The sequence below is a fragment of the Myiozetetes cayanensis genome, unplaced genomic scaffold (genome assembly GCF_022539395.1).
Source record: "Myiozetetes cayanensis isolate MyiCay16 unplaced genomic scaffold, myiCay2020 scf7, whole genome shotgun sequence".
Lineage (NCBI taxonomy): Eukaryota > Metazoa > Chordata > Aves > Passeriformes > Tyrannidae > Myiozetetes > Myiozetetes cayanensis.
The window spans coordinates 25,116,496-25,129,582 of NW_026087964.1; the positions used below are offsets into that span (position 1 = coordinate 25,116,496).

General features: G+C 38.7%; 2 protein-coding genes across 6 annotated transcripts in view; one reads left to right on the forward strand and one right to left on the reverse strand.

Annotated features, from left to right (window-relative positions):
- The window catches only part of PPAT (phosphoribosyl pyrophosphate amidotransferase), a 44,713-nt gene that overhangs the window by 13,050 nt on the left and 18,576 nt on the right, over nucleotides 1-13,087 (reverse strand). The gene's annotated exons all lie outside the window — the stretch shown is intronic.
- PAICS (phosphoribosylaminoimidazole carboxylase and phosphoribosylaminoimidazolesuccinocarboxamide synthase) overlaps nucleotides 2,256-13,087 on the forward strand; it is a 38,594-nt gene continuing 27,762 nt past the window's right edge. Inside the window, exons 1-5 of one of the 5 annotated variants that reach the window (XM_050338851.1) lie at nucleotides 2,256-2,658; nucleotides 7,244-7,330; nucleotides 10,589-11,026; nucleotides 12,072-12,161; nucleotides 12,845-12,916. In XM_050338851.1, coding sequence (XP_050194808.1) covers nucleotides 2,271-2,658; nucleotides 7,244-7,330; nucleotides 10,589-11,026; nucleotides 12,072-12,161; nucleotides 12,845-12,916 — 1,075 coding nt within the window. In that variant the 5' untranslated portion in view covers nucleotides 2,256-2,270. The remainder of the gene's footprint in view (nucleotides 2,659-7,243; nucleotides 7,331-10,588; nucleotides 11,027-12,071; nucleotides 12,162-12,844; nucleotides 12,917-13,087) is intronic. The other 4 variants (XM_050338852.1, XM_050338853.1, XM_050338854.1 and 1 more) reach the window with 4 other exon arrangements.

Here is a 13,087-nt window from a genome sequence, read left to right on the forward strand (position 1 = left end):
TATTTGTTGTTTTATTTTGCAGATGTGTAATTGCAATGTGCTTCTTGCCTGTGTTATGCTTTGTTTCAAAACGGTCACGTAAGGTTTCTGCCTAAGCCCACTGAATTCAGTGGGAATCTTTCCACTAATAAGCACTAGTGCAGGCTCTTGCTGCAATCCTGTTTCAGTGAGGGCATAAAATAAAAACAGATGCTGAATGTGAAAAGCCATTTTCAGAGGGATAGTGGTCTATCAGTGGGACAGGTGATAGTAGGATGCTCTATAGTGCTATTCTATTTCTGCTTTGGGTTGGGAGATGTTATTAAAAACTGATGGTTTTGCCTATGGGAATGGTTTATCTTTTCCACTGATCACCTATGCAGAAGCTTTTGCATTTTTGCACTTCAGCAGACAAGCTAGCTTTTACACCTCGAAAAGCTACACAGACCCTCTGATAAAAGTGTTTGACTGCATAAACCTAATGTTGGGCATCTCCACTTCTCAAGCAAAACAAGTCTCATGTACAAGCGTTACTGCAAATAGAAATACTTCTCTTACAGCACATCAGCCTCAGGCTGGCAGTTGTGCTTTGTTGAGCAGAAGAGCTGATTCAGCTGAAATAAGGGAGTTTTCCCTGTTTTGCTTCCTGTCCTTGCCAGCCTTTCTCCACGCTGGGTCCCCTGGGTGCACTCCAGCTGCCCTGATGCTGTCCTGCCGAAGGCAGGCAGAACTCTGTGCAACTGCCCATGGTTTGGAATTCAGTCCTTATCCATCGAAAATGTTTGCTTTGCAGGCTGGATTTTTTTTTGTGGGTAACAGTTCAGGCTGTTCCATCTCCCTTTAAAAGGCTTCTTGAATAAGGCAGAGTGTTGCCTCTAATAAAACTGCTGCTGCGTACCTGCTGTGCCTCTAATACTCATCAGAACTTTGGTGGACTACTGAGTTCCCATCCACTCTTATATATAAGAATATCTGAAAAGGAAAGATGTATTTCTTAAAAAAGGAAAGACTTGAAATATTTTTAGAATATTATTCAAAGATCCTATTTTAGTTTAACACAATTGAAGTCACTGGAATTATTTACTATAAGCAACTATAAAATTGGCCACAAAAAAATCTACAGAATGGATGGATGCTAATCTACAACTGACCATGCTCATTAGCAATTTTCTCCAGTTCCTAAAATCCCTTTGTTATTAGTCCCAGTTGTATGTAAAGCAAACATTTTAAAGAACATTTGCTCAGAGAAAGCAAAACAAACCAAAACTCACATACATCTGAACAAATTTACCCTGTTAGTGTGACATAGATCTTCAAAGAAAAAAATCAGAGATGAGAACATTCTTAAAGCCATTTAATTTAACTTGGGAAGATGTCCTGTCTATAAACACAAAGACTGATGGTAAAACTTAAGGGTTGATAACACTGCATTGAGCAACTTGTAGTCACAATGTTAATATTACAGACAAATTCCTATTTAATACTGTCATGGTCTCTTTAAATATTAACAAAATCAATAGGGAGAAAGAGGGAAGCAGACACGCCAAAGAAGGCCCTGGTCAAGGTGCTGGGTTACACCTTACATGTCGCACTCACAAAAGACACGGGAGCTCAGTGTCATTGCTGCAAAGCGTACATTGCCAGCTGAGCCAGACTTTTAAGTACGCCAGCTTTTTATTAAAACACCACCAATATAAGTTGAAAACCGTGTATATATGGCCATCAGTTCAAAAGCAAAGAGTGCGTGGAGATGTGAAGATGTCAGGCAGGGTGATCCTGACATGCCACTTGCCTGGGGGAAGGCTCAGCACGGTGGCCGTGCCCCCACGGGAGCAGGAGATGCTCTACGCCCACCCGGCAAAGGGCAGGCCAGGAGAGTGTGTGTGGGGGTGGCTGGGTGTCATGTTGCTTTGTTTTCGTTTGTTTGTTTGTTTTTCTTAAAGGAACGAAATAGCATGACTCTGTTTTCTTTTTTTTTTTCTTTTTTTTTTTTTAGCCTCTCTCCCCACACCCCGGTGCCCGCACTGACGCCCTCGTCCCCAAGAAGGGTTAAAGCATCCCCGGCCCGGCTGAGGTCTCCCCTCCCCGTGGCCGGAGCCGCTTCCCTCGCAGGGCTCCAGCGCCGAGCCTGCTTATTTGGCAGTGTCTCAAGTTACTCCCCTCCGGCAGCTTGAGCCAGTAAAACCAGATCCTTTCATCTCGGCGGAGCTTACTGACAAACCAGCCGTCTGGTTTCCTAGGAAACAAAATCTTGGCTAGAAATAGTGAATCATTTCCAGGTCACTTTCAACATGGAGAGTGGAGCGGGGAAGCATTGGACTGAGGAGGAGGTTAAAGCCTTGTTAAGCGTCTGGTCAGAAAAAAATATCAGAAAGCAACTGCACGGCACCCTGAGGAATAAAGGAATATTTATCTACATTGCTAAAAGGTTACAGGAGTTGGGAGTGTGCAGGGACTGGAAACAGTGCCGTGCAAAGTACAAAAACCTGAAGTACGAATACAGAACGGTTAAATATGCCCACAACTCTGGGGATGTCACTAAAACCATGAAGTTTTTCCATGACCTGGATGCCATATTGCGATATGAGCCTGTCACACAATTAGCAGCAGAAGAGAACGGCAGGTGTTCTGCGACTGAGACGCAGCTGAACACAAGCCCCACAACAGACAGCGCGCAAGGTAAAAAACCTGTTTTTGCTTCTATTTTTCTCTCTTTGCTTAAAAACCAAAGGGAACAAAACCGAAGCCCGACTTCACTGGTGCTGGAGCGGAGGCTGCGCAGCCCCAGCAGCACTGTTGGAAGTGACTGGATGCACTCCTCGCACAGGGGAATAAAATGTTAGCACCCACCAGTGTCGAAGTCTGTAAATACAGCGTAATTCCAGCAAAATTATGCTAACTGCCTGTACTGCAGCTTCTGTGAGTACTCGCTGGTGTCCAGGCTCCTGCACTGGGTTGAAACGCTGAATTAAAAAAAGCTGTTTTCTTTGCCATTCGCTTGCAATACTTTGGAAGCAGGTTTTTACAATTCAGATGTAAATGTATAGATAAAAGGTTAAAACTGTCGTGCTGTTTTAAAAATCATTATTTGTAATACAAATGATTTAGGATTTTTATTCTTGTTTCTCTGTAACTTAATATTTAGGTATGAAAACTCAAGGTAAATGAAATTATTTTGTAAGCAGTTTTACTTAAATACTTGAGAAACAGATGCTTAATAACTTCTCATTAAAAACTCTAATTTTGCAATGAAAATAAAAAATTATCATATTTATCAGACTATTTTGAGGCAGATCAAATGAATACAGCTGCTTTTATTCTGAAGGAGGCTTCACTAAATTATTTTCATCTCTTGTTTTATTCAGCCTTCTCTATATATGCATTTAAGCTCTGCTTAACATTTTATTAGGGTCAATCTGCTATTTGACATCACTCAAATCTCCATGTCACATCCTAAATGCCATTGAAGCATAAATCCTGATGATAAAGTACTAAAATAAGATGACTAAAAGAGAAATTAAAAGCTTACCTGTTTGTTTCCACAGTAATGTCAATTCACATTAAGATTGTGAATCTTTTTTAAGAAAACAAAAAACTAAACATTAGTGTCAGGGAAGATTGTCAAAGGCATAGAGAGGAGCTGGACATTTAGCTTGTCCTGGTACCCTTTCACATCTCTTTTGACAATGCTTTACAGATTTGAGGAAAAGAAACTGCCATTTTTCTTGTCATTATTTACCTTAACAAAAAGCTTGACCTTAATTTGTCATCACCAGCAGAAAGCCTCGAATCTGTCAATATCACTTCAAATTAAAATGACAATTTTATAATATTTTAATGTGCTCTCTGCACTGTATATTGCTATTCATTTTTTATTTTTAAATGTGCAGATCTGAGGCTAATACAGGGCTGTTACACTTTGAGGACTACACAAAACTAATATAATGTCCTTCACCTGAGGATCAGCCGTTAGATTATCCTCTGTGTTTTGTTGTAGTTGGCACCTGGTAATTCTAATTCCTATCTGCATTAGACGTCTAGCAAATTCAAATCAGCAAAAGTTAATTTAAGCTGTGAATCCCAAAGTACAATATATATTAAAAAAATTATCCCTGGGTGAGACATACCTCATTTTGAAGCATTAGGACAGTCTGGTTTTAAAGATATATCTCTTAAATGCACAAGTATTTCAGTTACTCCCTCCAAAAAAATAGCAACAAACAAGTTTTATGGATAAACAAAAATGAAATGCAACTAACTGTAGTAACTGAAACACTAATGGTAAAAATTGAAATGCAAAGATTTTCACAACAACTACAATTCAGCCACAAAGAAAAACACACTAAGCTAGAAATGTGTCCTGCAGCTACTCAGAATGTGTGCATACATCCATAACAAGGGGCAGAGGGAACAGCTGTGAGATCACCAGCTTTCTTATTTAAGCATCTAAGTCAAGTAACTAACACTGTACTGGAGGCTCAGCCCCACTCCGCATGCCTGCCCGGCCCAGTAGGGGCCCAGTGCCCTGCCCTTTGAAGGGCACTTTTAAGGCTAAAATGGCACTGGTGGCTCTGCAGCTGATGCTCTCAGGTTCTGTTGTGGGGGCAGATCTGACGGTGTCGCTCCCACAGAAGAAGAGGCGAATCCCTGCACAGGCGAGGACAGCCCGCTGCCCCTTCCCCAGCACGGACTGCACCTCCTGGGCTTCTCCCTTTCAACCACAGAGTGTAATGGGAGAGGAGGAAAAAATGGCCCCTCCTCTATTTTGGAAGAGGCAGAGACATCTCATTTTGACAGGGCTGGAGGAATCAAGGATGTCTAGGCTTGTGACTTGGGTAGCAAGAACAAAATGCTATCAAGAAACTAAAGCCTGTGACGAATAATACTTGTCCACCTTGCTTGTCTTACTCTATTTGAAGAACTTGGTAGCAATAATAATTTGTTTTGTTAAAAAGCGTGACAAGGAACTGGGCAAGCTCCCAAAGAAATCACCACATATTTACCATTCTGCTTAGCCACAGTCTCAATATTCATACACATCCTTAAAGTAAAGATACATAGCACGTCTTTGCATTATCTCACCTACTGGGAGATTACTGGGGAGGGCGAGGAAGGGGAAGAAGGTAAAGAAAAGAGACTACTTTTTTTTTTTTTTTAGTAGGACTGAATGGTATTTCTATAGTGTGTCCCTGAGGTTTGGTTTTTTCCTTATCTGGTAAAATCAGTTTTCTTTTGAAAGTGTAGTTGAAGAAATTATTACTGAAAATCTCAATCAAATCTCAGAGGAGTGTCTTGGGACAAACTTGGTAGCAACATACAGCTTGTTCATGAAAAGATGACACTTTATATATAAGCACATATAGAAGTGCAAGCAGAGATGTTCATGTTGCCCTCCCAAAACACGTTTTCAGAGGCAGACTTGTAGCTTAAATAATCATTAAAAAAGACATAAGTAAACATGTTCACTCCTCTTAAAATGTAGTTTGTGTATTATTCCAGTAATCAACAACCAAGAAAATCCATGTAGAGTGATGGTGCACTATGAAAAATGGTATCATGCATCAGAATTCAAATGAATGATCTTCCTATTTTGTTAACCACTTTTGATTGTTTCAAGTTAAACCAAGTATTAATAAACCAATATATTATCTACAGAAAAAGTAAACCTCACATAGTAATTAATGTTATTTAGTCTCTTTTATATTTCTTTCTTTATGTTTAAGTATTAAGGTACTGATCACCTTGGCTGACCTTCACTTTACTTCAGCAAATGCAAAACGATTATCAAGTCTGAGCAGAAATGCATCATAATAACAGTATTATCACAAAACTCAGACAGCTACTAAAATGCAGAAATGCTGACTTGAAAGTGCCACTCATACATAGTTTTCCATGTCTGGACTTTAACATTAAACATGTGATTGACAAGTATTTTATAAAGCTTTTTTAAAATAAGTGTGCAGTACTCATATTAACTTTTTTACTCTTCAAATGCTTTTATTTTTTCTCCTATCAAAGATACTAATATGATTTTGTGGTAACTGTTCTTATTTACTTAAAATAAAAAGTTGTTTCTCTTTTAATATGACAGTGTAATTAAAGTTGCTCATGCTAGTGCTGAGGGCACACTCAGCAGGCTTCCAAGAGAGAATTTATTTCTCTCTCCCTGGTTTGCTTTGCTGCTCCTAAGCAGCTAAAACGCCAGTCCTGTCGCTGGAGGTGGAGGCATGAGCAGCAGCTCCTGCCAGAGAAGCCAAGCGGACAGCTGGGAGCAGTCAGAGATCAGGCCTCTGCATCTATGAGTCACTGTGAGCCTTGCTGAAAGTCAGGAGGATTTAGGATTATGTTTTCAAATGCAGTTTTCAGTTTCACCTACGTCAGGAATACAAGGTTGCATCCTAACCACGCCTCATTACTGTTCCCTGTGACGAACTAGGGCAGAGCCCTGGAGCAGGCAGCTTTGATCTGTGTGCCCTGCCTGGCTGGAGTTCACAGTAGCTCAGCTCTCTGTACAGTGCACCAACATTTCAAACCTCCTGTCAAAATAGTATGTTGAATACAGCGTATTATCACTGGACAACTTAAAAGTCTGTCCTCTGTGAAAACTAAGCTGGTTCAGAACCTGACTTACATATCCTGCTTTCCAACCTTACATAGCAATTGCTCTAATGTTGCTTTTTTAAACAAATGTAGAAATACTATGCTTGAAAAAGCTAGACTGAATCCTGTCAGCTCCAAATATGTCTGTTCTCAAGTCACAATATATACTTTCACAGTCTCTGTATACTGTTAATGACTTTCATAGACTTCCAGAACTCCTTCCAGAACATTCCTGTTTTCTTTAAACTCGTCTATGAATTTTTTTATTATATAAATGAATTTGTGGTTATCTGAATCGATATGCAAAATCTGCCTTTATGTCTCTTAGTTTACATTATCTACTTTCAAACTATACGTTTAGTGTGCTATCCACTGTGAACACTGAGTCAGAAGAGCATACAAATCACTAGAATCAAGTCAGTTTCTACAAGAATTTTAAAAAGCATTTCAAGCAGGCTTCATATGCAAGATATAGAATAATTTACCTCCTGTAACTCATGTCCTCTTATGGGGGGGGCAAAATTAATTCTAAATTTAATTTAACTACAAGTTAAGTGTAGAGATTACCACGATCATCTCATTATGTATGGACATTTTAACTTAAACTAATTAAAGCTAAATTAGTCCATACCTATTTTTCACCTAAAAACTCTTTCCTTCCCAGGTGAACTATCAGTTTCTTTAGAAGACGATGAGGATGCTCCAGGAGATCCACTACTCTTTATGTCTCATGTCAGACCAGTTCAACTAGGTATAGTATGATGGTGCAGAGAAATCAAAAACTAAAAGCCGGCATGGGTTGTCAGAGCACTTTCTGATAGCTTGAATATGCAGTCGTTCTGTTCTGATCAACACAGCTTTAATACAGACACAGTCTTGCACCATCTCCTTCCCAGTGCTGGCACTCAGCAGCCTCATCCATCACTAGACACTGACCACTCTACGTGCTGTAACACCTGCGTGACCACCACTCACATGCAAAACACAGCCCAAGCTATAGCTTAATCATATTAACTGCATTAAACACATTAATTTCGTTAAATGCTAGTGGAAAGTATGCCAAATGATAGTGTGGATACCCATATCAACTTGTGGCTTTTCCCTAGCTTATCTTCTTGAGGCACGGATGCTTAAGGCAGCATGAGTGAGTGGCCTGAACCAGGAGAATGATGCAGAGCAATCCAGATTTGCAGTGGTCTCCAATGCAACTGCAGAGTGGTCTCTCCATGGAGGGGGTGGTCAGCAATGCTCTAGTACAACCAACCACAGAATAACTTACTCAGAAAGTGTACTACTCTAGTAGTCTTGCTCAGGAAAGTCATTACAGAGTGAAGGTACAAACCTGGCAAGCCAGAACAAGGAAGAGAGGATACTCAATGTGAGCCCCTTCAAGGGGTGGCTGAAGGGAATGGAGAAACCTGAATACACTTTAGGCAGATTTAGGCAACTGATGAGCTAATTCCTTACCTGGATGAACAGAACCACTGTCCTGAATTTCCTGCGAGCTTTTTCCATTTTTTATATACCTTGCATGCCTTTGCATACATTACAGTCCGGTTACAACAACTTTCATTACAGTATCTCCATGGTGCTGTATTCAGGAAAAAAATTAAGCCCTGGCTAAGCCTACAGCTTTTATATTGCACACTACACCCCTCTTGCCTGGCATAAAAGGAAATTAAGGAAGAGACCAGAATCTCACATGGAATTTATGCACACATAAAATACCTCATGCATATAAAGAAAACTTTTCTTGCAGAAAGTATCTGCATTAAGTTTTACAGGAATATGTCTGTAAATATTCCTATGTTTCTCAGTGCTCAACATATTGCCAAGCAGAAAAATTCAGTTCTGAGGAAGCTGCTTTCTACAAAACTTCAATTGGACTCTCAATGTCAAGTATGTACTGGTACTAAAATTCCTTCCCCTAGTTACCTCTTTTAGTCTTTAGGTTTGAGGCACTATTTTAGACATCAATGAAAGAAAAATGTCGAGCCCTTTATATTGTTTAATATTTTGGTTTTATTTCAGCAGATTTCTCAGGTTTGAGAAGCTTAGAAAAAAATTAAATATGGCATAAATGCATCTTTCAGATAAAGTAATAATATATATCTGAACAATTTGCTTTGAAAACAAATTAGAATGAAAATACATATATGACATAAGAAAAATTTTCACACTGACTAACAACTTTGTTTCAAAGCAGTGCTTGTAGGAAGGATATCTTGAATTAAAATATTTTTTAAAGGAAATGAGATACAAACATACCCACCATTTTCTACTCTGCATACAGCAGAATGAAGGTTCGATTTCCTGAGTCACCAGAACTGATGTGAACTAATATCCACAACTGAAAGTGAGCTCAATTGGAAATGAACTGAGAAATACTGGTCTCCACGAAGACTAAAGAAACCTTACTCCTCCCAAATTGCCCCATGCTCTATGGCTTTGATGGGAAGTGGAGGGAGCACCTCCTGTGTTCTTCTCCTCTTCCTCCCATAGGCCTCCCCTCTCTGGCCTGTCATCTGATGTTGCCAGTTATCAGCTATGGCAATTCCTATGGTTTCATTCACCTGTAAATCAGCATCTTCTTTCACTCCCTCAGGAAAAAATGAAGAAAACATAATTGATGCGTCACCTGAAAATTACCCTCCTCAACAACTTATGAGTGAGCTGGCTGTTGCAGAGTCCTGATTAACACAGGACTATCAGGGGAAAAAAATAGTACCTGTTAGTACAGCTTATTCACAGCTAGAATGAATTATGGGGACTAGCAGAGAATGGCACTATCTAGAACAAGTTTGTCCCCAGATAGGTTACTATACACAGGTATGCTCCACTGAAGCTCTGCGCACAAACAAAGGTCAGGTACTTTTGCCACTGCACAAAGCTCTGTGACTATGAGGTATCCAGCCTTCATAATCTGGCTTGCCCTTGTAGAATAAGACTGGCAAAGGCATTTATCACTTCATTATGACTGCAAAAAAATGTCAGTTACTGTGCACTTTCACATTTGCTCTTTCATGATGATGCCCTGGAATCAGTTTTGGGATTTTTTTTGGTTTGGTCTTTTTTTTAAAATCATTATTTTTGCAAAGATTTAGCAAATGCATTAGGAAGCCACTTTCCAAACTAATTTGATAATCAAAAGGAAGTCTTACCAAAAATTCATAATTAAAAACCAGGGAATATTAAAAAACTGAAAGATACCATATTTCAGTGTTTTAAGTTATTGCATGAGTGGCAAGCTTTACCTCATAATAATAAAAAATAAAATTGAAGACTGGAGAAAATTAAAATGTATCTTAGTTTTGCAGAGAAAGATAACTCAAACTCTGGTTTTTTGATTGACCTACCCTAAGAAAGGTGGAGGTCCTGTGCAATGAGAACCGAGTTTGTTATCACACAAATGTTCTTGTGCAACTGAAGCAAAAGTCTCCATTGCTCAGGTCCCCGAAACCAGGGTGCTTTGTTATGAGTTAAAGACTGGATTCTTCAGATCTTTGCCAAGTTTAAATATCTCCATCTGTGTAAAACCAGAAGTATGGCAGGAATGCAGAAAGTAAGTCTTGATGCTAATATCAATGACTCGGGGCCTGATTTATTATTGTGCTAATGCAGCACATCCTATCTTCCAAACAGCACTCTTCCCTCTAATGTCTGAAGGACAAAACAGCTCATCCCTTGTTCTCAAAGGTGTTAAAAGTTAAAGTTCAGGGTATCAAGGCACAGAAGAAAGAAATGTTCCTCTTAGATTAATTAAATGTGCATGTGCTATCTGAGTGTTGGTCTTCAAGAGAAGGCAAAAATTGTATCAGAATTAACAAAAATGCCGATAAATTCATAACCAATGGCTTGATTTTAATGTTACCTCTGCTCCATCTTTCTCTGGAGAGACAAGTAATGAGGAAAGAGCATACTTCATTCTCATTCTCTATCCTTTCCCCACCCCAACCAGCCAATGCAGGTAACCCATATCTGTGTCTTTCCCCTACCCCACACAATGCAGGTAATCCAGCGTCAGCAATAGAGGCTTCCAAACCACTGGCTTTTATTCCAACAGTAGCAAATGAAGGAGGAAAACACTGGACTGTTAATGAAGTCAGAGCTTTGATACGTATATGGTCAGACAAAAATATCCAGCAACAACTGGAGGGGACAGTGAGAAATAAAAGAATATTTGAACAGGTTGCTGCTAGACTTCAAAAGTTTGGAATTGACAGGGACTGGAAGCAGTGCAGGACAAAATATAAAAATCTGAAACATGAATACAAGAGTGTAAAAAGTGCCCAAGACTCAGGGAGTACAAGTAAAAGTATGAAATTTTTTAATGAACTGGATGCTATTCTGGGGCACTGCACCATGGAACAAGCAAGTAAATCAGATAATGATGAAAGTGAGAGGCCTCCAGAATGGACAGAAGCAAAATCAGGAAAGGACTCCATAGGTAAGTACTTCAACAACTCATATATAATTTAAAATTTTTAGTTTTCCTGAACTAGAGAGACCTTAAAAGAACTCATAAGAAGCAACCAGAAGGATTAAGTGATTTGCTGAGGTGGGGGGGGGAAAACACTGAATGGGAATTTAGTATTTTGTCTAGTAGTTTTGTCTTATAAGGTACTATTTCATATCCAGTGATTGTCCTGCACTTTTTTTAAAAAGAACTGAGAGACAAAAGGAGGAAGAAAAGATGAAGACATATAGTATAAGTTAAAGTGATAGAGACAATTCCAGTCAAAACTATGCCAGAAGAAGCTGTTTCCAGCTTAGAGAAAAGAAATGGATCAGAAAGATGGTTAGACTATGTTACTGAAAAAATTAAGAGATTGAGCAAGAGAAATCTTTATTTATAGACATTGGTTAAAAATCTCCCACATTTAAACTGTCTCTTATGGTCCCAAATAGCTCAGTTTTACCAGCCTTTACTAGCCTCTCCCAAACTAGTGAGAGAACTGTCAAAACAGCAAAAGGAGCAGCACCAAGAATGCTGGCAGAGCCTGCCTTTGGTTTTGGGTGATTATTTTGGATTAACATGGTAATGGATGATCAATGCAGAATTAGAGTAAACTGATGGGAGTAAACTACCCAGGAGTTAAAATATTTTTGTTTTGTTTTGTACAAACAGAAACATGCCTGTTGTTTAAGAACAGAATTAAACGTTAAACTCTTTACTACAGTAAAGGGTAGAGATTCTACACAGGGGCTGACATTATGTTTGCCAAATGTAAGACTAGAAGTTAGTAAAGTAATAAAAGAAGTTAAGAAAAATATAACACAAAGACAGTCTCTGGCTGAAAACTATGAGAACGTTTTGGGGGAAGATTCACTCTTCAGCTGCCGTTTCCAGACATTTTGCTAATGCATCTACTTTTCCTGCTGGCATAAAGAGCATCTGAGGTTGAATGGATTTTTTTGATTTGACACAGCACAGCTGTTCTTATGTAGTACACAAATGCAGTGCCCTAATTAACTCAGCATTATTTACACAGAAATGCCTGGAGACACAGGTGAAGAGGATTCTGTTAGTAATATGTCTGAAGACCTACAGGTTGCAGATATAAAGAAAGTTTCTGATTCAGGTAAACAAAAAGTCTTCTATTTTATATAAATACCTATATTTAGTAAATTAAGAATTATTTCTAGAATAAGGCCAGATTGTAAATATGGTTAGAAAATGCACAGAACTAAAAAACTTATTAGCAGGAGATAATGTTATAGTGATAATCATCATGGGCTTATATGCTTCTGAATTTTATAAAAACAATATAGTAAGTAATCATTTCAAAGATTCATGACCCAAGATGTAAAGAATAAGAGATTACTGATTTAAGCAAGCTGAGTGCAATGTACTACTGCATTTACTTCTCCTTAATCTTGTATTCCCATGGATTAGAATTGTTCAGTCTCCTGTGCATATTCTTTTTCACAATATAATGTGATCAGTGCATAATATAATTGTGTAAGTGCTCATGTCAGGGGATGAAAACTTCATTTAAGAGACTCACTACTAGCCCTGAATATGAAGGTCATAAGCTCTGCTCTTTACAAAGAAACATTATGGTTTAAATCTGAAAGCATAACTTTCAGGGGAAGCAGGAGTTCAGCATTCAGTTAGAGACACATGAATGTCGCAAAGGCTGATAGACTTGACTCCCTTGCAAAATGTGGTCTAAATTAGGCACTGAGGAGTAGTCTTACAGAATTTAAAATGGTCTAACATCAACTTGAAGATTTTAATATCAAATTAAAAATTTTCTGACAGATGATGTTACTGTAAACACTACTCCAGAGAATCGGGCAGCTCCTCATATAATGAAAGAAACAGCTATGACAAGTAAGTAAAGACATGGTTGATCATGAGAGGAAATTTGAGGTATACCAGATGGTAGTATTTTTGGTTTTTTCAATTGAAGAGAAATTACATTTATGAATTTAAATTTACTAACCAATAAAAAAAAAGCAACTGGCCTTTTACCAGATCACCATGAGGAATTCACTGGAGAAA